General features: G+C 48.7%; 1 protein-coding gene across 2 annotated transcripts in view; it reads left to right on the forward strand.

Annotated features, from left to right (window-relative positions):
- The window catches only part of MIGA1 (mitoguardin 1), a 51221-nt gene that overhangs the window by 17293 nt on the left and 9421 nt on the right, over positions 1 to 24507 (forward strand). The window contains exons 6-14 of one of the 2 annotated variants that reach the window (XM_072649912.1): positions 986 to 1122; positions 2440 to 2563; positions 15320 to 15420; positions 20147 to 20265; positions 20562 to 20634; positions 21117 to 21203; positions 22071 to 22169; positions 22459 to 22593; positions 23927 to 23980. In XM_072649912.1, the coding sequence (XP_072506013.1) occupies positions 986 to 1122; positions 2440 to 2563; positions 15320 to 15420; positions 20147 to 20265; positions 20562 to 20634; positions 21117 to 21203; positions 22071 to 22169; positions 22459 to 22593; positions 23927 to 23980 (929 nt within the window). The remainder of the gene's footprint in view (positions 1 to 985; positions 1123 to 2439; positions 2564 to 15319; positions 15421 to 20146; positions 20266 to 20561; positions 20635 to 21116; positions 21204 to 22070; positions 22170 to 22458; positions 22594 to 23926; positions 23981 to 24507) is intronic. The other variant, XM_072649913.1, reaches the window with a different exon arrangement.

The raw sequence follows: 24507 nt of genomic DNA on the forward strand, positions 1-24507 counted from the left end.
CTCCTGGTTCTGTTCACTTTGTGCTGCATCAGTTCATGTAAGTCTTTCCAAGTTTTTCTGATAGCATCCTGCTTGTCATTTCTTATAGCATAATAATATTCCATCACAGTCATATACCACATCTTGTTCAGCCATTCCCCAATTTATGGGCATCCCCTCAATTTCCAGTTCTTAGCCGCCACAAAGAGAGCTGCTATAAATATTTTTGTACAGCTAGATCTTTTCCCCTCTCTCTCCCCACCTTTTTTAATTTCTTTGGGGCATAGACCTAGGAGTGGGATTGGTGGATCAAAGGGTACGCACAGTTTTATAGCTCTTTGGACATAGTTCCAAATTGCTCTCCAGAATGGTTGGATCAGTTCACAACTCCACCATTAATGCATTAGTGTCTTAGTTTTCCTTCATCCCTTCCAACATTTATCATTTTCTGTTTCTGTCATATTCACCAATCTGAGGGGTGTGAAGTGGAATCTCAAGAGTTGTTTTAATTTGCATTTCTCTAATCATTAGTGGTTTGAATATTTTTTATGTCACTATAGATAGCTTTAATTTCTTTGAAAACTGCCCATTCATTTCCTTTGATTATCAGATGGGGAATAACTTGTGTTCTTATACATTTGATCAGAGATAGTTGCTGCAAATTTTTTCCCCAGTTTTCTGCTTTCTAATTTTGGTTGCATTGGTTTTGTTTGTGCAAAAAGTGGTTTGATTTTATATAGTCAGTTATCTGTTTTAATTTTCTCAATGCTCTCTATCTTGTTTGGTCCTAAATTCTTCCCTTATCCATAGGTCTGACAGATAAACTCAAACATGGTCATTGCTTCTTTAAGAAAGTGTGGCCCTGAGACCCGGGAACTTTGGGTCAAGTTCCCGCAGAGACCCCAGAGACGAGAAATGAAAGTTTAAAGTAGTTCTTTAGATGGCATCATTGGGAAACTTTCCTGCTGTCAGCAGAGGTCTGATTGCTCCCTCCTTGCCTGCCTAGGTATGGAGCTGTTTGAAGAGGCCTTGCGTCGCTGGGAGCAGGCACTCACCTTCCGCAGCAGACAGGCAGAAGATGAAGCCAGCTGCGGTGCCATCAAAATGGGTGCGGGCGATGCCATTGCAGAAGAGAGTGTAGAGGTGAGAGGCATCTGAGTCTGATGGATGTGTGCCTACTAAGCTCCAGGCACAAAAGCAAGGAGGGCAGCAGTTCCTGCCTGGGAGGGCTCACACTGGGGCTCCAGTGCCAGCAGAGGCCCGGGGCTTGTTGGCTTGGACAAGTGAGCTAGAGCTGTAACAGGCTCTGAGTGGGAAGGTCTGGGGCTCCTCCCTCATTCCAGAGCAGGTGGCGATGCCTTCCTGCAGCCCAGATGAGCTCTTGGGGGTGGGGGAGTGAGAGGGGCCACCTCAGGGTGCTCACAAATGATGTTGGGAATAACAGGTAAGGGCAGCTGGGGGTGCCACAGTGCACAGAACGCCATCCCTGGAGTCAGATCTGGCCTCAGACACTTCTTAGCTGTGTGATGCTGGGCAAGGCACTTCACCTCAATTGCCTTCCCCTGCATCTGCTAAAGAAAGGAGAGACTAGCAGTCGTAACTAAGGAGGGAGCCTTCTGCACACCATCTCACCTGATGCTCAGACCATTCCTGGATGAGTTCTAGATGAGTTCTGTCCATTTTACAGATGGTTCTCTGAGGGGCCCAGGGGACCTGCTCAGCTGAGCTGCAGATCTTTCTGACTGCAAGTCCAGTGCCCTTTCTTTTAGGCCATGCAGACTAGAGGAGCCTAGTGTGACGCTGGACGAGTGTGGGTGTTGAAATCCCACCCTGTGGCCCAGGCTGAGCAAGGCTTTGAATGAAGTGATTGACTCAGCACCGCCTGATCACCTGGGACCTGCCAGCTTGTGCCCCTGGCAAACCTTTCATTGGAGCCTGTTCTCAGTTAGCTCCTAAATGCCAAATTTACCTAGAAAACTCTTGTCTCTTGACCTATTAGGAAGCTGAATGAGTGAGCAGGCAATGAGATGTTTGTGGGCTAAGCGCTAAAGATAGCATAGAAAAAGCTGGCCAGCCCTGGTTTAGGAGTTGCTTCCTCTGTCCTTGGGGCAAGTCCCAGAGGCACAGTGGGGGCTTCCTGAATCAAAAGACTGGAGATGTCCCAGACCCCATGGGCAGGCAGAGGGGGAAGCCTCCAAATCATGTTTTTAAATGCATAGCCAGGATGGCAAAAGAACTCAATTAAACTGAAAGACAGATAGGCCCCTGAAATCTGTGACCACTCTGTGCCCCTGGCACTCATTTCCCAGAGGAGGGATGCGTGGTGACCCCTTGACCCCTACCACCACCCACATCCTGAGATTCTGCTGTGTGGCCAAGACCACACGAGGCCGCTTCGTCTTGTCTGGGCCCATGCTGTCCTTGGTTTCTCTTCACCCTCTCCTTTTCCTCTTGCGGCAGGACATCATCAGTGCTGAATTCATCCACAAATTGGAGTCTCTGCTGCAGAGAGCCTACCGCCTGCAGGAGGAATTCGAAGCTACTCTTGGGGCCTCTGATACCAACTCCCTGGCCAATGACCTTGGTAAGGGGCTGAAGGAAGCCAGCAGCTTCTCCAGGGCACCAAATCTGTCCCCTTCTGGGTGTTTATTTTCAGGTCCATGTTCTCTCCCTGAGTCATGGAAAGGGGTAAGTATGATCCCCATCAGACAGAAGAAGCTGGGCAAATGTTTCCACATTAGCCAGAGAAGTAGAGAAAGAGAAAGAAATGGGAGGATGGCATTTCTCATCATGAGCAGGACCGCGAAGCTTAGCTGGTGGGGCGGCCAGGAGAGCAGAGGGAAAGGTAGAATTCTTTGACAGGATGTTTTCTTTGGACTTTACTTTTAAGTGAATATAAGAGAAAGTTTCATTTAGTTAAAAACATTGACTAAATGCTTCCCTCTACTTGCAGGGTGTCCCGGGCTGGGCATGGCAGGTAACCAAGAAAAATTTAGCCAGGGCAGGGTGGCGGGGGGGGGGGGGGGGGGGGCGGGGTGATGTGTGGCAGTGCCATCCTTCATGCAGCTCATTGTCCATTGGGGCACCTTTGCTTTTCCTCACTGACGGGGCATCTGTGAGCCAAGGCCCAGCACAGAGGCAGGGACATGGACGCCTAGGCCTGGGAGGCCCAAGGACCCTTCTTGGAGAGGGTGGTCAAGGTACTACGTGTTTCCCATCCAATTCCCTGAGGAGTCTGTGTGTGGGGAGCCCTCCAGGTCCCAGTCCTCGAGTCTAGGCTTGGAAAGGATCCTGCCTACCCAGGCTGTGGCTGGCCCTTCTAGGAGGAGGCCATTGGCTGTTCTCTGGGGTGATTCTGTGCTGGGAGCCTCCTGTCTGTGCAGCCTCAGTAGGACAAGAGTAAGCGAAGGGGTGAAGGGCATGCAGAGGAGGAGGAGGTGTGTTACTGGGGAGGGTCATTGGGTCAGAGTCCCCTGAGACTGGGTGGAGGAGTCTTATGGGAGGCAGGGCCATGGCAGACATAAGAATGAGCAGGCAGTGTGGCCTGGGGCTCTCTCTGTCCCAGAAGTCTTAGTGCTATAGTAGCCTGAAAGACATTCTGTGTGGAGGCGGTGAGGGGGCGCTGCTGTGTGTAGAGCAGCAGGCCCCATTAGGAAGGGCTACGTTCAAATCCAGCCACAGCTGAGTGACCCTGGGCAGGTCACTGTCTCTCTGCCATCTGCAAAATGAGGCTCCTTAGAGCCCCTTCCTCCCAGAGTAGTCCTAAGGATAGAGTGAGGTCCTCTGTAAGGGAGGGACATCTTGGAGAATGTGTAGGTGTGAGGAGGGAGCGAGGCAGAGACCACTGCTTTGCCATCTGTGGGAAGCCCCTCTTCATCTGCACCTTCCCTCTGATCCTTGCCTCTCATACAGGATTGGTTATGTGGCGTGAGTGCCTTAAGGGCAGGCCCTGGCACGTAATGAATACTTATTGACTGACTTTTGCCTTGATAGGCTCTCGTGGACACATGGGGACTGGGGTGGGTGCCAGGGCATGGGGTTCTACCTCTCAGGCGATCCCTGGACCCCATCAGAGTAAGCTACCGTGCAGCTTCCAGTCTACTTTGGTGGAAGAACATTGTCCCACCTGCTGCCAACATCATGGATCTGAGCACAGCAGGATCCCACCTGGTTTGGTCTCGATTTCTGGTCTTGGGGTGTCCCCAGGACTCAGCTGCTGTCCTCGCGCCACCACTGTTGGTCATCCCAGTGATCTCACCATGACCGTGCAGGGTGGGGGGAGTGACTTCTCTCTGTCTAAGTTTGGCACATTCTGAGCCGTGCCCTGTTATGGTATCCTTGCCACCCCCCCACTTCCCGCTTGAGATCCTGTCCCTCACTTCCTGCCCTTCTCTGTCTTCGTCCCACTTTGTGACGGAGTGGTGGCCCCCTCCTCTTGTGAGGTCGAGCTGTCTCTCAGTGCTCCGGCCCCTTCAGCTCTTCCTCCTCCGCCACCCTCTCAGCAGGCCCCTCGTGGCTTGCTAGCATTGGGGGCCTCGCTCAGTCCTCCTGGAGAGGGGCTTCTTTCTTGCCTGACTTCTCTGGTTTTTCTGTTCCTTCCTCGCTTTCTTGGCATCTTCTGGGAGTCTGTCCTAACATCCTCTGAATGCCTGCTGTGTGCCAGGCACTGTGCTAGCCTGTGGGTGACAAAAAGGCCATTTCACTGGCTTCCATTTGTGTGCATCACCTTGGTGGGTCCTTCTTGCCCCACCCTGATTGGGCCTGCCTGGAGCAGGGACGGGGGCATTTCTGCTGTCCTCTATACTCCTCCCACGTCTGAGGGTCTGTGATGTGGGGGCCGAGGGTTGGACGTGAAAACAAGAAGGCCTTGGCAGTTGTCTGGGACTTCATGCCCCTGAGTTGGAGTCACTGTTGGTTTCCTGGAATGGATTTCTACACCTGTTGCTGTGATCAGAGAACACACCTTGGATTTATGCTTGGAGTCACTTTGCTCTCAGTTTCCATGAGTGGGCAAGATTCCTTTAGCCATGAGCTTCTGAGAGGGAGCTCTTTACTAGTAATGCCTAGAAATAAGTCAGTGACCTCGTTGGTGTTGTGTTCGCACCTGTGACCACCCAGGGCTCGTCATGATTCTAATGAAAGCTCTCGAAGAAGTGGGTTTTAGCCTGCCCCAGCATTCCATGTGGACAGAGCCTTCATGGCTCTTTAGCAAGGATCAGCCTGGGCTTGCACATCTTTGGCAGTTGTTTGGTGATTTCTTTAAGTCCTTCCTGAGGCTCATCCTGGCGCTGGGACCATGGGCATATTTCTTCATCTGTAAAATGGGGATCATAATAGCACCCACCTCCTAGGGCTGTTGTGAGGATTGGATGAGATTATCTGTAACACATAATGCCTGACACACAGTAGGTACAATGTAAATGCTAGCAATCATCATTATTATCGGAGCAGAATTAGGCAGAACTAGAAGCCCGATCTCGTACCGCCACTTCCTTTCTTCCTGATGTCCCCCAGGACTCATGGATACCCAAAGCAAATCTGTCTCCTTGGTGCCCTTGGCCCACCCTTTCCTGGAGAGGCTGACCAAGTGGGTACAGCGACCCAGGGTTGGGCTGGGCCTGGGCTCTGAGCATGATGATCACTCTGTGGTTCCAGAGAGGGCTGGAATTCTCTTTTCTCCTTTGTCCATGAAACATGTTGAGTGGCCCAAAGGGCCTGAGAAATTCTACCAGTGAGAGCACATATCCTTTCTGATGGAATGGGGAGTTCTTTCTTCTCACTCAGAGATATGGCTGTTCCCTGTTCACACCTCCCAGCAGGTAAGGAAGGTCGAGCAAATCTGGAATGAAAACTTGAGCCTGAGCTGTGCACTGGCAGGTGTGGACAGGACACCCCTGAGGGCAGTTTCTGGGTCTGATGTGTTGATTTGTAGCTTATTTCACCAGGAGTGGGTGGAGTGAACACTTCTCCTGAAAACACTTTGCATTAAGTTCCTTCTGGAGGACTGAACAGAGAAATTTAACTTCAGAGGATCCTCTGTAACTTGATGAATTAGAAGAAGCTGCTTAAACAAATATTGCCAGGCTTAGAGGCCTGAGGGCTACCCGAGTCTTACCTTACCTATCGCAGGTCTTCGGCTGGCCAAACCGGATAAACGTATGAGAGAAGAGACTTTCCGGAGTCGAACAAGGGTTAGGCTTTATTCAGGGTCTTGGTTACATGTGCAGGGGGAACTCTTCCTTAGGAGAGAGAGAGAAATCTCCCAAGGAGGCAAAGATCTTACAGTAAGAGAATGAAAGCAGAAGTGGAAGTGGGGAGAGAGGGGAGAGGAAGAGCGAAGAGAGGAAAGAGGGAAGAGGGGCCTTCTGTCCTCTAAGGGCCCCTCAGCGCTAAGAGCGCCTTCGGGCTTTCCTGACCCTACTTAAGCTCTCCTGCCGCATAGTTTGCACCTGAATACTGTGCCTGTTAGATTACAATAGGTGTGCCCAGATCCGGGCCAGTCTCGAGGGCAGGGATGCTCTCTCCCATCACGTTCTCACGGGAAGAGGCGGAAATACACGAGATCTCACTCCTCAATTCCCTGCTGTTCCCTGGGGGGCCTCATGAGAACTCTAAGGTTTAGAAGTCCTCACCTTTACCCGTCCGAGACTATCCACATGGAACTGAGCTTACACCCCCAACAAAATATGCATTGGAGAAATCAGGGCCCATCTCATGGATGTTTCTCACCAATCCCTTTCCTTAGGAAAGGACTTAAGTACAGCCCTCCTTCTGGGTAACTGTCACCTGGTGTGACGGGGCCATCTACCTGCAGGACTCCTATACAGTCTCAAAAAAAAAAAAACCTCAGCTTTTTCCATCAGAAAAGCCACTCTCCCCGTGACCCTCTAGGAAGCCATCCCTCAGCTCAGGAGAAAGGGTTGAACAGCGTTGGAGCTTGCACATGGCAGAACTCACTCGCACATGCCAAAGGCTTGTTTCACAGCTGGAGCCTAGAGATAAAGAGTGACCAGCTACAGCTGTGCAGCTGGCTTGTCTCCCCTGCATCTGAGTCTGCCCAGCTGGGTTAAAGAGTCAAGCTAATATTTAAGCAGATGGTTAATTGATTGTTTTCAAAATTTCAGCTCTAAATACTGCATTTCAGTCCCTGGCAAAATCTTTTTGGCTTGGCTGTGATTCAAATTTTCCCACACAGCTCCCTTTCTGCTGCTTCCCCACTTCTAGGAGCACATTAAGGCAGTGAGGGACATTCTTCTGGAGATGTGGACAGGTCTTTGCAGCCCCTCCCTCCCTGCCTTTCCCGGGTGTTGGATGCTGTCAGGGGGGCTCCTGAGGACCAGCATGTGCCTCTCTTGTTTTGGAGAAACTGCCAACTAAATCCTGAGTAATAGGAAAGTGTCAGTTGGAGCCTGATAATCTCCCAGAGTGCACAAGACTCTCCCTTTTGGAGGGGGAGGATGATGGGGGTGGGGGAGGGTCTGCTTGGCTCAGTGACTTGTGAATGAACATTTCTCCAGAAGCTTAATTCAGGACATATAAGTGCACATGGAAGAGATTCAAGGAGAGTCTAATGTTGCTAGGGTCCCAGGAGCAAGGAAGATCATACAAGGTGTGAACCCCAACCCTCTGTTCCTTTCATCTTCCAGTTCTACCATCTTGACTTGGCTCCCTAATTCCTACCTGCCCCAGCTTGGCTTGATCCACCTCCTTCTCCCAAAGAGATCTCGAGGTTGCCTGCTCCTTCCTACTCTTCATGCTGGGGTCCCTACCCTGTGGAGGTCCCCTTGTGTATGTCTCAGGACAGGAATCCCAGCTGTTAATTTGTGTAGTCAGAGGACAGCTGAGGTCCCTGGGAGGTGGTGATACCTATGTGGTCCAAAGATGTGTTCCTAAAAACTCTCCCCATTTGGGTGGCGTCATGGGTTTGGACTCAGGCCCAGACTTTCCTCCCCAACATCAGCCAAGGGACTGAGCTGGTCATACACCATTGAGAACTGGGCCTTCTCATTTTTTATGTCACTGCTAACGGTCTTGGGGGTGGAAGGCCCCTGCCTGCCTTGGGCTCCAGGCACTGTGTGTGTGTGTGTGTGTGTGTGTGTGTGTGTGCGTGCGTGTGCGCGTGCGTGCGTGTGTGTGTGTGTCTTGTCCCTTCTCTTCATGGGCTGGTCTTGAGAGGGAGCGTGGCTGGCCACATCCTCATGGAAATAGCTGCCAAAAATGGGGGGTAGGCGGTGTCCAGTGACATTGGAGACGTTGGACAGCTCCGGTCTAAGAACAAATAGGCATCTCTGGAATCTTAGCTTGGCTCTGCTGAGGCAAAAATAGACCTGATGCTCTCAGGAGGGCAGAAAATAGACTGCCCAGGGAAGGCAGATGTGAGCAGCCTCTGAAGGAGAGAAATGGGGTGCTGAGACCCCTGTTCTTGTGCTCTTCAAGAAAATCCTGCTTTGGAGAAAGCTCTTTCACATATACACGTGTGCATGCATACAAACACATGCACACGCACAGACACATGCACATGTGTGCACACACACCACACCCAATATGGAGTCATGGGGGGAAAGCAGGAAAGCTACATCCCTGTCCATCACCCCTCAAAGCACTCAGTGTGGAACTGAGGAGGGGGATGTGGTAGGAATCCTAATGCTGTTCTATAATTCCATAAGTGTAGGAGAATATTGGCCCTTGCACACAAGCTCAATGAGGTCTCTGTGACTGTGACAGATTTTTAAAAAGATTTCTCCTTAAAGTGTAAGGAAGGTTTGTGAAGGGACCATGGAGGAAAGAACCTGAGGGATCTCTGAGTTAGTTCATCACTTCCTGAGTCACGAAGGACATTATGAGGGGCCTGGCTTTCCCAGGGGCCCAGAGTGGGCACCAAATATTCTGCCAGTTAGATCCTACCACAAGTGATCCAAAAGGCACGCCATGAGGCCATTGGTCCTCTCTGAAAACAAAGGACACACCACCTTTTTGGAGAAGGGGACGTGTGTAGCTTGTGGGACTGGGGAGAGGAAGAAGCTTATCAAGGCAGAATCACTGGTGGAGGTGCCAAGGTGGAGGATGTGGCAGATTGCTGCTGCTGAGGGCTGGTCACGTGTTGGTGGATCCCCAACAGCCCCGCTACCTCCTGAGATGGTTTCCGGCACAAATACATCCTTCGAGTTTTTAGGGTTTGGAGTCTTCATCTGTTCCCCACACCAAGGCACACGTGCAGCTCCGGAACCTCAGAGAGTGGTCTGGGGCACCTGGGGGCTGACGGCCTTGCTCAGGGCTCAGGATGCAGCCAGCAGTCCACTCATCAGCAAGCGTTTCAGGTTTAAGTCCTCGTGTGTGTGTTTGGGATACGGTGAGGAAGCCAAAGCAGCTCCTGTCCTCAAGTGCAGCCTTCTTCCTCCTTGGTCCTCTGGGATCCTGTGCTAGTGAGAGCGTGAGTTGTTCCTGACCTTCTCTCTTCTTCCTGCATGCCTTCCGTTATGTTCAGATGTCATGAATTGTTCAGTTTTTTTCCCAGGTGATCCCTCCACCCTGCCCTGTACAAAAGAACTGCCATACCTGTTGTTACACATGTTGGACCTTTTCTTTTGTATGGGATCTCTTTGGGATATAAGCCTAGTAATGATAGCCCTATATCAAAGTCAGCAAGTGGTCGTGTACATCTGCACTGGTGATACAAATATGAAAAATAAGCTTGAAATCTGATAAGGGAAGACATCCCTCTCAGGAAAGCCAGCGAGTGGGGAACAATGCCACCATGTTGGAGGAGACATCTGCACTGGCCCGCTCCTCAGGGAGGAGTTTGTGGTGCCACCCTTCCATCAGAAGTGCGTGATGGAGCACAGTGCCTGGCATGTGGTGGGGGAGGAGGCTTGGTGGAGAAGCCAGAGACAGCCGTAGCAGGTACAACCCAGGTGGAACTTTGGGGGCAGGGTGCCAGAATGACTCTATCAAAAGGGCACCAATGTGACTTTTCCCATAGGCTCTCTGACATTTTTCATTTTTCTTTTTGTCAACTGCACTGATCTGAGAGCTATGAGTTGGAACCTCAAAGCTGCGTTCATTTCCGTTTCTCTGTTAGTGATTTGAAGCATTTGGGGGTTCTTCCTTTGAAAACTGCCTGTTGACATCCTTGAACCATTTATCACTTGGACAATAGCTCTTATGTTTATAAATTTGAATGAGTTCCTCATATATCTTGAAGTGAGACCTTTATCAGAGAAACTTGGGACAAAGATTTTTTTCCAATTAAATGATTCCCTTCTAATCTTAGCTTATATAATTCAACTTATACCCTTTAAAAATGTAATTTTTTTCTTTTCACCTTAAAAAAAATCCACCTTCTCTACCTCCCCTTTCCCTCTTACCCAATAGAAAATGAATGATCAAACTTCTACAAGTGCGCCTCATCAGGGGCTCTGAGTCTGTGGATTCTCTGTCAGGGGGTGAGGGGGTTTTATCTTTCATCATGGGTCCCATGGAATCTTGGCTGGTCATTCTGTTGCTAAAAAAAACCATCTCAGTACTGGCATTGTGGATTGGACACAGTTTGCTTCTGGCCTGTCCTTCTTCTCCCCCTCACCCAGAGCTCAGTGACAGATTCTTATCTTTTCTTTCCTCTTAAATCCTTCTTTGTGATCTACCATCCGTGGTTAGTGTTCATTTTGCCGAGGACAAATCTCTTCCTTAATCTACCCTCCCTCTTATTCCCCTTTCCCTCCTGTTTTCTTGGCGAGTGTCATGTATTTCTGTATCCAGTTCAGTATGTACATATGTATATTCTTCATTCTTTTGACCAGTTCAAATGAAAGGGAATTAGACTTGGACTTTAATATTCTTTGTTGCCTCATGGCATCATTCATTTCTGTTTGGTCTGTTCTAGTTTTCAGGGAGTTTGCTTTTTGGATAAATTTTGCTTCTTATTACAAGTGGTCAATTCATTTTTCAGTTCCTCCTCCCATAGCTCTCATTTGACTGGTAAATTTAGCTCCTTTTTTTCCAGCGGTTTGTTTCTTCCTGGAATTCTAGTTGAGCATGTGCCCAAGCTGTGCTTTTCTTTGAACTTTACTTGTTGATGTTTTGGAGTGCTTCCCTCCCATCTGATCTCTTTAAGTGGGATTCTCTTTTTGTTTCTTTACTTTTCCCTCTTCTGTTTGTGACTTTGGGTTTGTGTTAAGGCTGCATGGATGCTGCAGCTTCCCTCAGTGCTCCTCACTCAGTGTCCCCCTACGTGTATGTCCCCAGCACCATCCACGCGGGTCTGTGGGCTGGCACTGGGGAGTGAGCAAAGAGCCCTCTTAACTTGACACCATTTACTTCACCACCTGGTCAGCTCTTGAGCCAGGTTGTCTGACCCTGTCCCACCGTTAGCCCCTTCCTTGTTGATGAAAGAAGTGGTCTTCTCTAATCCCCAGGCTCTGGGCGTCTGCATGCCTGGTTCCCTACTGGTTACCTTGGGCTGTGACTGGCTTCCAAAAATTTACAAAGAATTCTTTCACAACACAGAGGGATGGTCCAGGGTTCCACGAGTGTGCAAACTCATTTTCTTTAATGTAACCAATTGTGCTCCCTCAACTCCATGACGACATTTCCAATTCAGATCTTTAGGTCTGGGTCTTTGACTAGAAATGGAGGCAGCCATTGACTCCCATATTAATAGTTATGGCACCCTATTAATTAACTTACCTTGCTCAGAGAGATAAGCCTCAGTTTACTTCTTTGTTAAAAGTCACTTGAGACAAGTAGTTCACCATTTCCTTCTCCAGTGGATTAAGGCAACCCGAAGTTAAATGACTTGCCCAGGGTCACACAGCTGGTGAGTGTCTGAGGCTGGATTGGAACTTAGCTCTTCCTGACTTCAGGGTTAGTGCTCTGCACAGTGCCTCAGTTACTAATCTCTACCCTTGCTCCATCTTTAGCCTGGGCGTTTCACACAGCTGTCTCCCTCTTGTGTAGTGTCTCGTCTGTACTTTGTTGGTACATCATCTTCTGCAGGTTGTGAGTTCCTCAAGGGCAGGTCTTTTCTTTGTACCCCTGTACTTTGCACCATGGCATACAGAAAGTGCTTAATAAATGCTTGTTGGCTTGATTTGAGTTGATATCAAGGGAAGACATTTTGGGGGATTTGTAGTTTTGGTTTTCGCTTACAGAGAGGAAAGTCCCCAAAGCTCATTTCTGAGGCCAGTGTAGAGTGTCCCAAAAGTCTTCATTTGTTTAAGGTTTGGATGCCAGACATTGAAGTAGTCTATTAACACTCATTTGTCCAGCATGTTCACCTATTTGGAGACATCCTGATCATTCTTTCTGAAGCATTACTCTTAGAAAGACCTAAGTAAAAATGAGGACGCTGGGTAGATTCCCCCGAGATTCTGTGATTTTGCTAGATCTGAAGTTAGGTTCAGAGAGAGGACACATTGGGAGGGTCAGCTTTCTTACATAAAATATCATTTGCCAAGACAATTCAAGAAGCATTTATTATGCATTGACTACATGCTGGACCTTGCCCTTCGGGCCCATGGGAAATGGAGCTTAGGACAATCTACTACCAAATGGCTTGTGTCCTCAGACTTTGGCAAAGGCCTGTGGGGTGGTGGAAAGGATGCTGGCCTTGGAGTCTGAGTTCCCATGCTACCATCTCCCTACCATGCTGCTGGGTGTCTGTCCCAAGCATGTGAACGCTTCCCTTGGTCGAGTGGGTGGATGAGAACAATTGGTTCTAATGTCCGTGGAGCTCTGAGAGCAGGCTCAGACATCAAAGACACCCAGGTTGTCCACTGTATCCAGGGCCTTTGCCAGTCACCCTGACTTTTGTACTATCTCTGGACCATGATGACTCAGGAAGAGAGAAGGAGCCTGATGACTTTGTGCAGCCTTGCCTTGTTGAGATCCAATCCATGCACGAGTCCAGACCCCTGTGATGGGCTTTTGAAAACAAAGACAAACAAGGAGACAGGTCGATCGAATGGATCTCACAAATTCTACCGTAGTTGGCTTCTTTCTTCCTCATTCGGCTTAACATATTTTATGGTGGAATTATTAGCCAGGTGCTCAGTAGCTTCTAGTTATTGATGAGCTCACAGATTTTTTGTATCTGACTAGAGCTGCCTTTTCCTATCTTCTTTCCCCTTGTCATACTTAGGGTCCTTTCTGTTTTCCTTCTTCTACAAAGCCAACTGTGCTTCTCTCATCTTTCTTTGCTCTTGTGGGGTTGCCTGGACTGAGCACCACTGCTCACCGCTGTCTCCCCAGAAATCTGGTTTTTCATTGGTGCCCCAGATACCAGGGCTTACACAGAGATGTCCCAAATTTTACAAAATGCAGGTCACTCAGTCACTCAGGTGCCCCCTAGTTCATTTCTGGATTAGGCTGACCCCCTGTCTCCTCCCTCCTTCCACCTCCACCTAACTGGTGGTCCAGCTCTTTGGCTCAGTTGATGAGGTCACATTTGGCCAGTTTCCCAATCTAGAGACAGTTTCTGGGGCAGACCTGCACTCAATCCCTGACTCGTCTTGCTGGCACACAAGGGTATTCTTATGGTCACCAAGAGAGCCAGACAGAAGGGCGTGAAGGAGTGCCTCAGAAGGTGATCAGAGGGAAGCTGGCCCTCTTATTGATTTGGGGATGCTGAAAAAGCCGTCCAGTGGCTGGGCATGGTGAAAGGGAGTCTTAGGCCTCTTTAGTCTTCTCACTCATGGTCCCAGGGAAGTCATTTTTTCTTAAAAGGATTGCATTTTATTTTATTTTAATTGAAAATATAAAAGCAAATTATGGTTCAGGTCTTTTCCAGTAGTTTTTTTTAATCTTTTTTAAAAAAAGTATACTTGATAGCCATCGAGGCCAGGACCCTCCTCCTTTCTGAAGCTGCTTCTTGGCTCATCTCCAAAATAGATGGAGTTTTTCTCAGCTGCCGTTCCAGAAACCTCCCAAGACCTGGAGTAAGAGAGACAGTATGTGGTTTGTGGAGGTGCGCTTGATGAGCCACGCTTTCTGGTCCCAGTGTTTTTGCCCAGTATATGTATAGCCATAGTAACTGATCTGAATGACATTGGTAGCCAGCTGCCAAGTGCCGATGGTTTGAAATCCAGCAGCTTGTGGGGAATGTCTCCAGTTCAACTAACACCAGATAAAGAATGTCTGAGTTTCTGTTTGAATAGAGCAAAAGGCACGTGAAGCCAGTGTAGCCACAGTCTTCTGTGTGATTAGTGCTCTGACTTAAAGACACTTGTAAAGGCACAGTCATCCCGCTTAAAAAGGTCATCTCAGAAAGCTAAAACCTGCTGTCCCTGTGTGTGTGCAGATGTGTATGTGCGTGTGTGGGTGTGTGCGCACATGTATGCCTTTGTGTGGCTGCATGGGATAGGTTTGTTGAGAGCAAGACGGGGGGCATTTCTATGAATTTTTAAACATCCAACAGTGGCAGCTGTGTGGGTCTTGTTTTAAATAGACAATGAAAAAAACTACTCTGCTTTTACTCCCAAGGCAAGGATGCTGAAAGTATGCTTTTGAAATGAGTTTGGTTTTTTAAAAGCTTAGACTTGTCCCAGTAACTATGACTTGATAGGCGTTTGGGGGTGAGATGAGAGATCCTATTTCATCAATATTCATTCTTAAAATTCCTGTAGTCCATCTGAAAGAAATTCAGATTTCAACTTAAGATCCCTAGCTCAGAAGTGGGGGGAATGGCCCATCCAGTGTCCACCATTCTCCTTACAGAGCCACTGTGGCTTAGAAAGAAAAGAAGGAAGCATTCCATCCCAATTCAGCTGTGCCATGTAGTATCAGTGCAGATCCAAGGAGTATGAAAACGCCTGGGGTTGGATGTGGGAACGTTTCCTGCCCAAGCCCGGGTCTCCTGGCACTTGGGTCTGTGGTCCCAGGAAACTTGGAAAGAATGTGTTACTGGGGATGGTTGGGCCCCCGAAGGGAGGTGGGCAAAGTAACTCAGAATTCCAGCTGACTGAGAGCCCCAAGGGAGAAAATTTAGGAAACTTTTGTCTCTTATAGTCAATGCACTGCTTTTGACAGGCTGATGTGGTGACTCCCTTGTGATGCCTGAGGGATGTCTCAGGGTCCCTGAAGCCTCTTAGGCAGTTTAAGGGGGACTTGGGCTAAGTCTGAGGACCAAGTGGCTGCCACCCTCTTGGTCATGCCTTCTCCCCTTCACTGGTCTCCATCGCAGCTCCCCAGGCCCAGGGATTCCAAACAGGGTCATACTGGAGGTCGCCTGTGTAGCATGGGCCAACTGGTCTGGGTTTGCCTATCCCTTCCCAATGAATGTCGTGTCAGGTGTGTGGCCCTGCGCATGAGCAGATGAGTTCCTGGACTTTCCTTTTGGCTTTTTTAGACAAAGACACAGACATTACCGTGAGGGGGAACACGGACGATTTTGGTCTCCGAGACACGCTGAGCATCGCCTCCACGGATTCCTTCGTTTCCGCGACAGAGGTAAGGAGCCGGGCCTTGCTTTTTTTGGTACCCTTCCATGGACTGCGTCTGCTTTGTGTCAGAGGACACCTCTTCCTGAAGCTTTCCTCACTTGCCTAGGAAGGATCTCCTTTTCCGGGTTTCCTGGGAGATCCCAGCTGTTGGTCTGGGCTCTGGCCAGTCGTGTTTATCCTGCTCCCCTCCCCTCTCCGTCACTGTTCTCCCAGGGCCCCACTGTGTCTCTTCCCCCAGCCTGGAGAGGAGTCACCAACTTCATGACCAAGTCCCAAGTCTTGGTTGTTTTGATGGGAAAACATTCCTCCCGCTGGTCAGGGAAAGAGGGAGGGAAGGAGGAAAGGGACAAGCATTTATTAAGTGCCTGCTGTGTGCCCTGGGCCTCGAGGAGTTCCCCGTCTGTGGGGGGAGACACATGCATAACTGGACAAACAAGACGGAGTGCCATGGATTTGAATTTATGAGCAGAGAGAAGGCACAAGACTTGAGAGGGTTGGGGTGGGATCGTGGGGGCACAGATGAGGAGCCAGGGAAAATGTCTGCAGGTGGGGAGATGGGGCAGCCAGGAGGCCTTTGTTGCCCAATGGAAGTACATGCTTCAGGGAGAGAGGAGGGCCAGGTTAGGAAGGGCTTGCGACTCCAGACAGATGCCAGTGGGAGATGCTGGAGTTTATTGAGTAGGGGGGTGAGGCAGTTAGGCCTCTGGTGGTTGAATAAAATGAACAGACCTCCAAGCAGCTGCTGGGCCAGGCGTGAGGGGAGGAGGGTAGGCATCGTCATGTTGTTGGAGCAGAAAAGGGCATGTAGATGATACAGAGTGACAAGGGCTGCCCAGAGTGGAAGGTGAGAAAGCTCTCCATCTAGGACACACGCTGAGGGTGCCCAAAGCTGTACCCATGTGCTGCTTTGCAGCCCAAATAACTACACACTGGAGAGCAACAGAACCAGCTGGACCCTGACATGTAGGGATTCCCCAGCAGCCTCCAAGGATACAGGACAACTCCCCAGCAGCCTTCAATAATGCACGGGGTCTCCCTGGCAGCCTCCAAGGACACACAAGGACTCCCCAGCAGCCTCCGAGGATGCGGGACGACTCCTTGGCAACCTCCAAGGATGTGCGGGGACTCTGGCATCATGGATCCAACTTGCTCCTTGGCAGCCTCCAAGGACAGGTGGGCATTCCCCAGCAGCCATGTGGGGACTCCTGGCAGCCACATGAGGACTCGCTGGTAGCCTGCGAGGTGAACTGACCCTCTCCTCCCTCTGTACCCTGTGGCACCGTGGTTTCCTTGTACCTGCAGCACACTTCTTCACACTCACACTGGCTGTCTGGAGCCAAACCGAACAAGTCTGAACCACTCTCTGCCTGGCATTCCAGTTCTCATTTTCCTCCTGTATTTTCTCCACGTCATGTGCCTGATCCGGTCATCCTCTGGACACTCTCTGGTCTCCAGCCATGGTAACTTCCTCCTCCCTGGCAGCTGGAGGGCTACCACATCCTGTGGCAGTCCACTAAAGCCCCCAGGTCCTTTTCAGAGCAGGTCCCCTACACCGTGTGACTCAATGCACTCAGTGTGAGACGCCACATTGAGCCCTCCTGGAGCTTTCTCTTCAGAGCTGGCTCTTTGAGATGCCACTTCAGTTCTTTCTCTAGCTTGGGGTCCTCTGTGCTTTGTCCAGGTCATCCATAACAGTGGCCTGCCTGGGGCACTCTCCTGGAGACCTCCTGCCACGGGGGTCCTCAGTGAGAATAAGCGCTCCCCCCGGCAGGAATCCACAACACAGCCTGATAGTTTGACCCCTTTTGTGTGGGGAACATCCATGGGAAGGGAGGTGTGCTGCACAGAGGGACTTTGTGCTAAGGATTGAGAGGCTGTGGCCAGGACTGGTGGCTGTACAAGCATCAGGGGTGCATCCACACTGTCAATCTGATTGGAATCTTGGCTCTGCTTGAGTGGGCTTTGAGTCTCCTAGTTTATTTGTCTTATGGTACTTTGCCAACAGGTTAGTTCAGTGCATGATGGCAGTGCATTCTGTCTTCTCTGGTGCAGGGGCCAGGGTGGATGACCACAGACACCTGCAGGCCCTCTCTGCTTCCTCTGTGAAGCCAAGTGGTTGGGTCTGTCCCTTTGGATGCTGCTTTTGTGTCCTGGATAAAATATGGAAAGATCAACATGACGCACATTTTACAGTTGAACATGCTAGCTTGTGAAATTGTCCTTTTACAGAAGACAGATCATTTTAAAGGATAAAGCCAACATAAATTGAGTAAGGAACTGGCACATTGCACAGAGTGCTGGGCCTGGAGTAAAGAAGACTCCTCTTACTGACTTCAAATCTGGCCTCAGACACTTCCTAGCTAGTCACTTCACCTTGTTTGCCTCAGTTTCCTCCTCTGTAAAATGAGCTAGAGAAGAAAATGGCAGACCCTTCCAGGATCTCTGCCAAGAAAACTCCCAAATGGGATCACAAAGAATTGAACAGGACTGACAGGGCTGGATAATAAGAAAGCACAAATTACTATTTGTGCTTAAAAATGAATGGCAAAGTTTTCTATAAGACTGTTTTGTTAACATCTCTGGTCACATGTCCGTCTTTCTTCATCTACTCTTATGAAGTCAAAGGAAATTATGTCAGACATGGGGCCTCCATTTCCTCCTCTGTAAAATGAGGCAGTTCCCTTGAGTCCCCTTCCATCTCGTCACCATGTCACCATTTTCACTGCCTTTTCAATGACGCCCATGGCAGAGTTGTGGGCATGACAGAAAGCTGAAGTCCTCTGTGCCTGAGTCAGAGCATCGATGCAGCTGTTTCCACCATTGCGCCAAGTCTCCCTGACCAGACCGGAAATGAGATCATGATGGACCTCAGCACTCCCCTCAGAGCCTCTCTGTGTGCTTCTTTAAGTCATTGGATTCATTTTGAGTGCCAAGGTGTCCTTCCTGAGAGCATCTGCTTCTCCTGTAGCAGATCCACAGACACTGGGTACAATGACAGTGGCCCAAAATCCAAGAACCATCTCCTTTTGCAAAGACTCTTTTAACAGTTGTGCTCTAGACTTCTATGAACTGATGCTGAGTGAAAGGAGCAGAACCAGAAGAACATTCTACCCAGTAACACCCACAGTGTGTGACGACTGTTTCTGATAGACCTAGCCCTTCACAGCAATGCAAGGACCTTGAACATTCCCAGAGGACTCTTGATGCAAAGTGCCATCCCTGTCCAGAGAAAGAACTATGGAGTCAGAACACAGAATGAAGCAGGCTATTTTCTCCTTTGTTATGTTTTGTTTTTCTCATGGCAACATGACTTGTGTGAAAATGTATTTAATAAGAATGTATGTGTAGAACCCATATAAGATTGCACACCATCTCAGGGAGGGAGGGGGAGAAAAATCTGAGACTTATGGAAGTGATTGTTGAAAACTGAAAACAAATGAATTTAATAACAATAATAAGAAAGAGTTATGCTCTACTGCATGTGCATGAGGATGACGCATTCCCCTCAAAACTGGCAGGAAGTAAAAATAAAATTCTACGTATGGTGCGCCCTGCTTCTTCCCCTCCACTCGAGCCCTTCCCTCATGCTTGGTCAGGGAGCAGTGACCCTATCTTCTCCAGATGGCTCTAGACAAGTGACAAGTGCTCTGACAAGTCACCAAGGGGCCAGACATTTACTGAGCTTGTTGGGGAGGGGCCGTGGCTGGTGGGGAGGCTGCCCACCATAGGAAGGGGCAGAGGTATCTTCTGAGGGGCAGCAGCTGCTTTGACCCAGGACACTTCAGGAATCAGCTACATCACTCAGCTTCAGAGAGCTCTGAGAGATGCCCTTAGGTCTGTTGGGCCACCTTGTGAATGTGTCATGGGAGACGCTTTCCACCCCCATGAAACCACAGGTCCTCAAGGACTTCCCTGGGCCAAACTCGGCTTGCTTTTGATTTTGTCCCATTGCCTCCTTTTACCCAACACATTTTCTGATGGCTAAGCTTCTGGGATTCTTCTTCCTCAGTTGGAATCATTGGTCATGCTCTTTGACAGTTAAGAAGGCGAATGTTCCAAGTCCAGAGTCAAGGGTACAGCTGGACAGGGTGGCTTGAGCCCCTTGTGGCAAGGAATAGAAAGATGGGGAGGAAAGGCAAGGTGCTCCAGCAGAGCTGACCCAGGGGTCTCTGACTTCTGATGATGAATGTTGCACTCCTGGCTCCTTGTCCAGGGGACTCCTCATCTCCAGGGTCAGATGTATCATCCATCACCGTCTCTGGGGTTTTCTGTCCGGGCTGAAGGTGTGGATTTCTAGATTGTTCCCTGTTACCCCCCAACACTGACTTGTCTGCTGAGAGGCACCCTTCTCAGTTGTTTTCATTTGCATTTCTTGATCCTTAATGGCCTGATGAGTTTTTAACGGTTTGTGCTTCTTTGGACGTGCCTGTTGACGATCTTTGGATGACTTGTGTTCAGCTCTTGCCCACTTACCTTTGGGGAATGAGCTGCATTGATTTCATTCCATGGACCACTTCTTCCCCTGAGGCTTACCTTTGTAGCTTGTAGATAATCCAGCTCAGCTTCTTGGGTCAAGTGTCATTTTGAAATAAAACATGAATAATGCCAAGTGCTTTATGAGTGCTTTTGATGAAGCACGCCTGGTTCTGGGGGAAAGTGTTGGAAATTCTTGTTGGTTTTGCTTCCTTTGCCCAACCTTGTGTGTCCTATAACTAAGCCAACTATCTTTTTAGCTCACAGAACACCGGGAGGGGCGCCATACATACAGCTTGGACCCTCTCTGCCACTGTCCATTGTATGAAGAAGCCATGCACTTGGTCGAAGAGGGGAAAATTTACTCCAGGGTCCTCAGGTACTGTTTCTGTTTTATTCTACTTATGTCTGTGGAAAATGCCATGGTGCTGCATGTGGTTGTGGTTTTGTCATCTTTGCTAATAACATTTATGAAAATATGGAGAATGAGGGGGTTTTGCCTCACTGAATTGCTTCTTATCAAGACGTTTGTTTCAAGACATCTTGTTTTGACTTTGTTGGTAATGAAGAGCCGTGTTTTTCAGCAGCAGCCTGAGCTCAGACCTGGTCTGATTCCAGACACATAGTAAGTTCTGCCCTGAAAAGAGCTTTGTTTTTTGCCCTGGTTTTCCATAGAACTGAAATGTTGGAGTGCCTTGGAGACAGCGACTTTCTTGCCAAACTCCACTGTATCCGACAGGCTTTCCAGGTAAATGGCTTTTCCATCTCCGTCCTGTCCCTGGGATTAGTGCCATTCATCCTGGTTTGCTTTCAGAGATCAGAGAGCCTGTGACCCATGGACAGAGTCAGGAAGTAACCTAGCCTCATCTCCAGCCTCCCCAGCCCATCCTGCCTCGACCCAGCAGTGGCCCATTGGCCACCAGGCCACTTCAGGCTCTCACACTTAGCTGCAGCTCGAGCTCTAGTCCCCACAACTCTGAGACTGGTGCATGTGTGTCTGAGACACTTCAAAGGCCTTGAGTATGAGCCCAGTCAGGCTCCTGAAGAAGAGGGAGGTCCTCAGCACCAGTCCTCACAAGCTGGGGTGCGTGGTGTTGTACTTCTACACTGAGCCCTCGGGTCTGGGTCACCTACTCCCGGACTCTCATTTGGACTTCCTTTTCCTCTTTCCTTCTTACGTCAATCAGTCATTTCAGGTCTTGGGGGGTGGGGGTGGGGGGGCTCTTGCAGGTCATTCTTTCAGAAACAGCCAACAGGACATTTCTTGCTGAGAGCGGAAGAAAAATTTTATCAGCTTTAATTGTGAAGGCAAGAAAGGTAAACTCTATTTTGTTAACAAAGTTATTATTCAGTCAGAAATTAAAACACATTACAATTCTAGAAGGAAGGAAGGGTTGTTCTAGGGGATTCTAATTGTTTTGTGCCCTTGAGCTTTTGTATGTGCGTGTGTGCATGCATGTGTGCGTGTGTGTGTGACCTAGGCACTGGGTGCCTAGGGTCCCTGCCCTCAGGGTGTGTGTGTGTGTTCTACTGGGGGATAAGATAAATACATGCCAGGGTACATAACCTGAGATCAGCTCCTCCTTCTGATTGTGTTCCCTCATTCCTGGGTTCCCTTGGAAGGGTCCTGCCACCACCCAGAGTTCCCAAAGCATGTTTGCCCTGGAGTCCTAGGTAGCCCTCCCAGGGCTTAGTGGTCGTTGAAGTTGCTGCTGACATCATCTTTGGAAAACAAGCGGGAGGGTTGGAGTGAGGGTCCCAGAAATTTTGGAATTTAAATTTACTCCCACTCATGTTGGGCCAAGGGGTAGGGTTTAGAGAACCACCTTCTCTGGTATTGGCATCAAAGGATGGGCCAAGATGATAGGCTCTTCCTGGAGTGTTGTACAGTTCCTGCTGGCCTGAAGTCGGACCCAGAACTAGCAAAGATTATTGTCCAATTTCCCTTTCTACCTGTGAGCCCATGGGGCACATAAACTCAGGGGAGCAGTCTCTGCTCATTTCCTTTGGCCTACTCTGCCTTCAACCAAAGGTTGGCCCTTGGAGCAGAGCATGTTGTCCACTAGATGGGACCTCAAGAACTTTAGCAGTCCCTGTTGCTGGTGGGCCTGAAGCTTGTTTCAGGAAGCATGCTCCGAATTAAAACATGTCATCTTCTTCTTGTTTGCTGATGATATCCTACAGAATCCAAAGAAATTTGAAGATGTTTTTGATGAAATGATCTGTTTTTTAGAGCAAACAGACCACTGGGAGAGCATTGAGGTGGAACTGGCCGCGAGGGGGGTGAGTCTCGTCTGTTTTCATTCACTTCCTCCTCCAGCCTCTGAGCCTCCAAAGTCCAAAATGGCCCAGCATCAACTTGGGAGGTGGAGCTGGGTGGGGGTGGAGAAGAATGGAGGGGGTGGTGAAGACAGAGCCCAAGTCAGCATTTCCTCCTCCTTGGTGGTTACTTGTATACCTGATGACTCTGTCAGTTCATTTGTTTTCATGAATAGAATCTGGATTCAGTCTTTCTTCCAGTCCAGGTGCTAATAAGTAATTTTGAATGTACATTTTTTCTCATTTTGTGCAGGTGAAAAATCTAAATTTTTATGACATTGTCCTGGACTTTATATTAATGGACTCCTTTGAAGATTTAGAAAACCCACCCACATCCATACAAAACGTAGTCAACAATCGTTGGCTAAACTCCTCCTTTAAAGAAACTGTAAGTGGAGACTTACTTATTTTGGGACGTACGTGTGGGTCATGAAAATGGTAAGATCTTAGTCACCAATTCCCTCCAGGCCTTTTTTTAAAAATCAGTTTTTTTTTCAATTAACAGACTTTTTTTTCTCTCCCTCAAACTAGTGAGGGATAGTTTTAGAGAAACCTGGGAAAACTTTTATGAGCCAAAGCAGTAAATAAGCAGAATCTACTAAAAAGGCATTTGTACTTGGAGATAAAAGTCCATTGTATGATTGGGTGAAAAGGGCCCACTTGACGAGAAAGTTCACTTCCTAGGGACTCCATAGCTGGAGCAAGTGCTAGGACTCTGTAGGTACACAGTGCCATGAGAGGCCTGCCCTCTGGGGACAAAGTTGCTCATGACCCAGCCAAGTTGAAGCCTTGGAAAGAAAGCCATGTATTTTCAGGCACAAGTAGACCCATGGGGGCCAGTAAGAGGACCTTGTGTGTGCAGACACACAAACTGACTTCATACCTGTTTACTCTGCACTTGTCTTGTCTGTGTGGGGCCATGCTCTCTTCACCCACTTCCTGGGCTTGGCTTTCAGGGGCTCTGGGTCACCCTCATGCCCCATGCCAGGTGAGGGATCCTGATGAGGATCTCAGGCCTAGGAGTGGCAACTTATGTGGATTATCACTGTCTCCCTCTTCCTTAATTGACTGAATTCTAAAATGTGTATGTTTTAAATTTTTCCTGATTAGCATGATTTTTGTCTCACAAGAGGTCATTCTCACCCATTTCTCCAGCTGATAGGGTAGAGTGATCTTAGAGACATAGATGCAGGAACCTGGGCTTGGGATATTCCACTGTGTTTTCTAGAAGAAAAAGCTCTTTTTCTGTCATTATGTTACATTTCTTAGGTCCTTATTTGGATAAAACCCAGACTATTTAAAAAATGCCATTTCTTTAGGAAAAACCCCAGATTACATTGTGTCCAGGGTCTTTTCTGTGTGTATTTTTAGCTTCTGTTGGGGGAGTTTGATGCAGTTTAGCTCTGAGTGTGAGAGGACCTACAGTCTCCAACTCTGGGGAGCCTTGGCAACAGATGCTGCCCAGTTTTGCTTGCTTGCCTCTTGTATTTCATTTTTTAAAAAAAAATCTGTTGTTTGAGAATAACACAGGGAGTGTGAATCGCTTAGTGCCTGTCATCAACAGTCAGCATGCTAGCACTGTGAAAAGGTAGCCTGGAATTCCATGAAGGAAGACCTCAAGGACTCAGGCCTTTGGCTAAGGGGGAGAGGCTTGGAGGCTCCAAAGCAGGGGCCACACACCAGCTTCAACCGGGCCTTTTCTCTTCCCTGTGCATGTCTAGGCTGTGGCTTCCAGCTGCTGGTCAGTGCTCAAGCAGAAGAGGCAGCAGATGAAGGTAAATGCCTTTTGTGTGACTGGGGGGATGGGGGAGAGTCTGTTTCTTTTTCCTTTTTTTTTTAATTATCTCAATGTCACTATCACATTCTTTTTTTTTTTAATTTTTAAAATTAATTTATTTGTTTTCAGTTTTCTACAATCACTTCCATAAATCTTAGATTTTCTCCCATTCCTTCCCCCCTCCCTCCCCCCTCCCTACCTGAGATAGCATGCAATCTTATATGGGTTCTACACATACATTCTTACTAAATACATTTTCACCTTAGTCATGTTGCATGGAAGAATGAAAATGAATGGGAGAAACCATGAAAAAAATCCAAACAAAACACAAGAGAAAACGGTCTGCTTCGTTCTCTGTATTTGAATGGCACTTTGCCACAAGAGTCCTTTGAGAATGTTTTAGGTCCTTGCATTGCTGTGATTGGCTAAGTCTACCAGAAAAATTCCTCACACACTGTGGTTGTTGCTGTGTACAAGGTGTACAGAAGTTCTCCTGGTTCTGCTCCTTTCATTCAGCATCAGTTC

This window comes from Notamacropus eugenii, chromosome 2, assembly GCF_028372415.1.
Source record: "Notamacropus eugenii isolate mMacEug1 chromosome 2, mMacEug1.pri_v2, whole genome shotgun sequence".
In the NCBI taxonomy this organism is placed as follows: Eukaryota; Metazoa; Chordata; class Mammalia; order Diprotodontia; family Macropodidae; genus Notamacropus; species Notamacropus eugenii.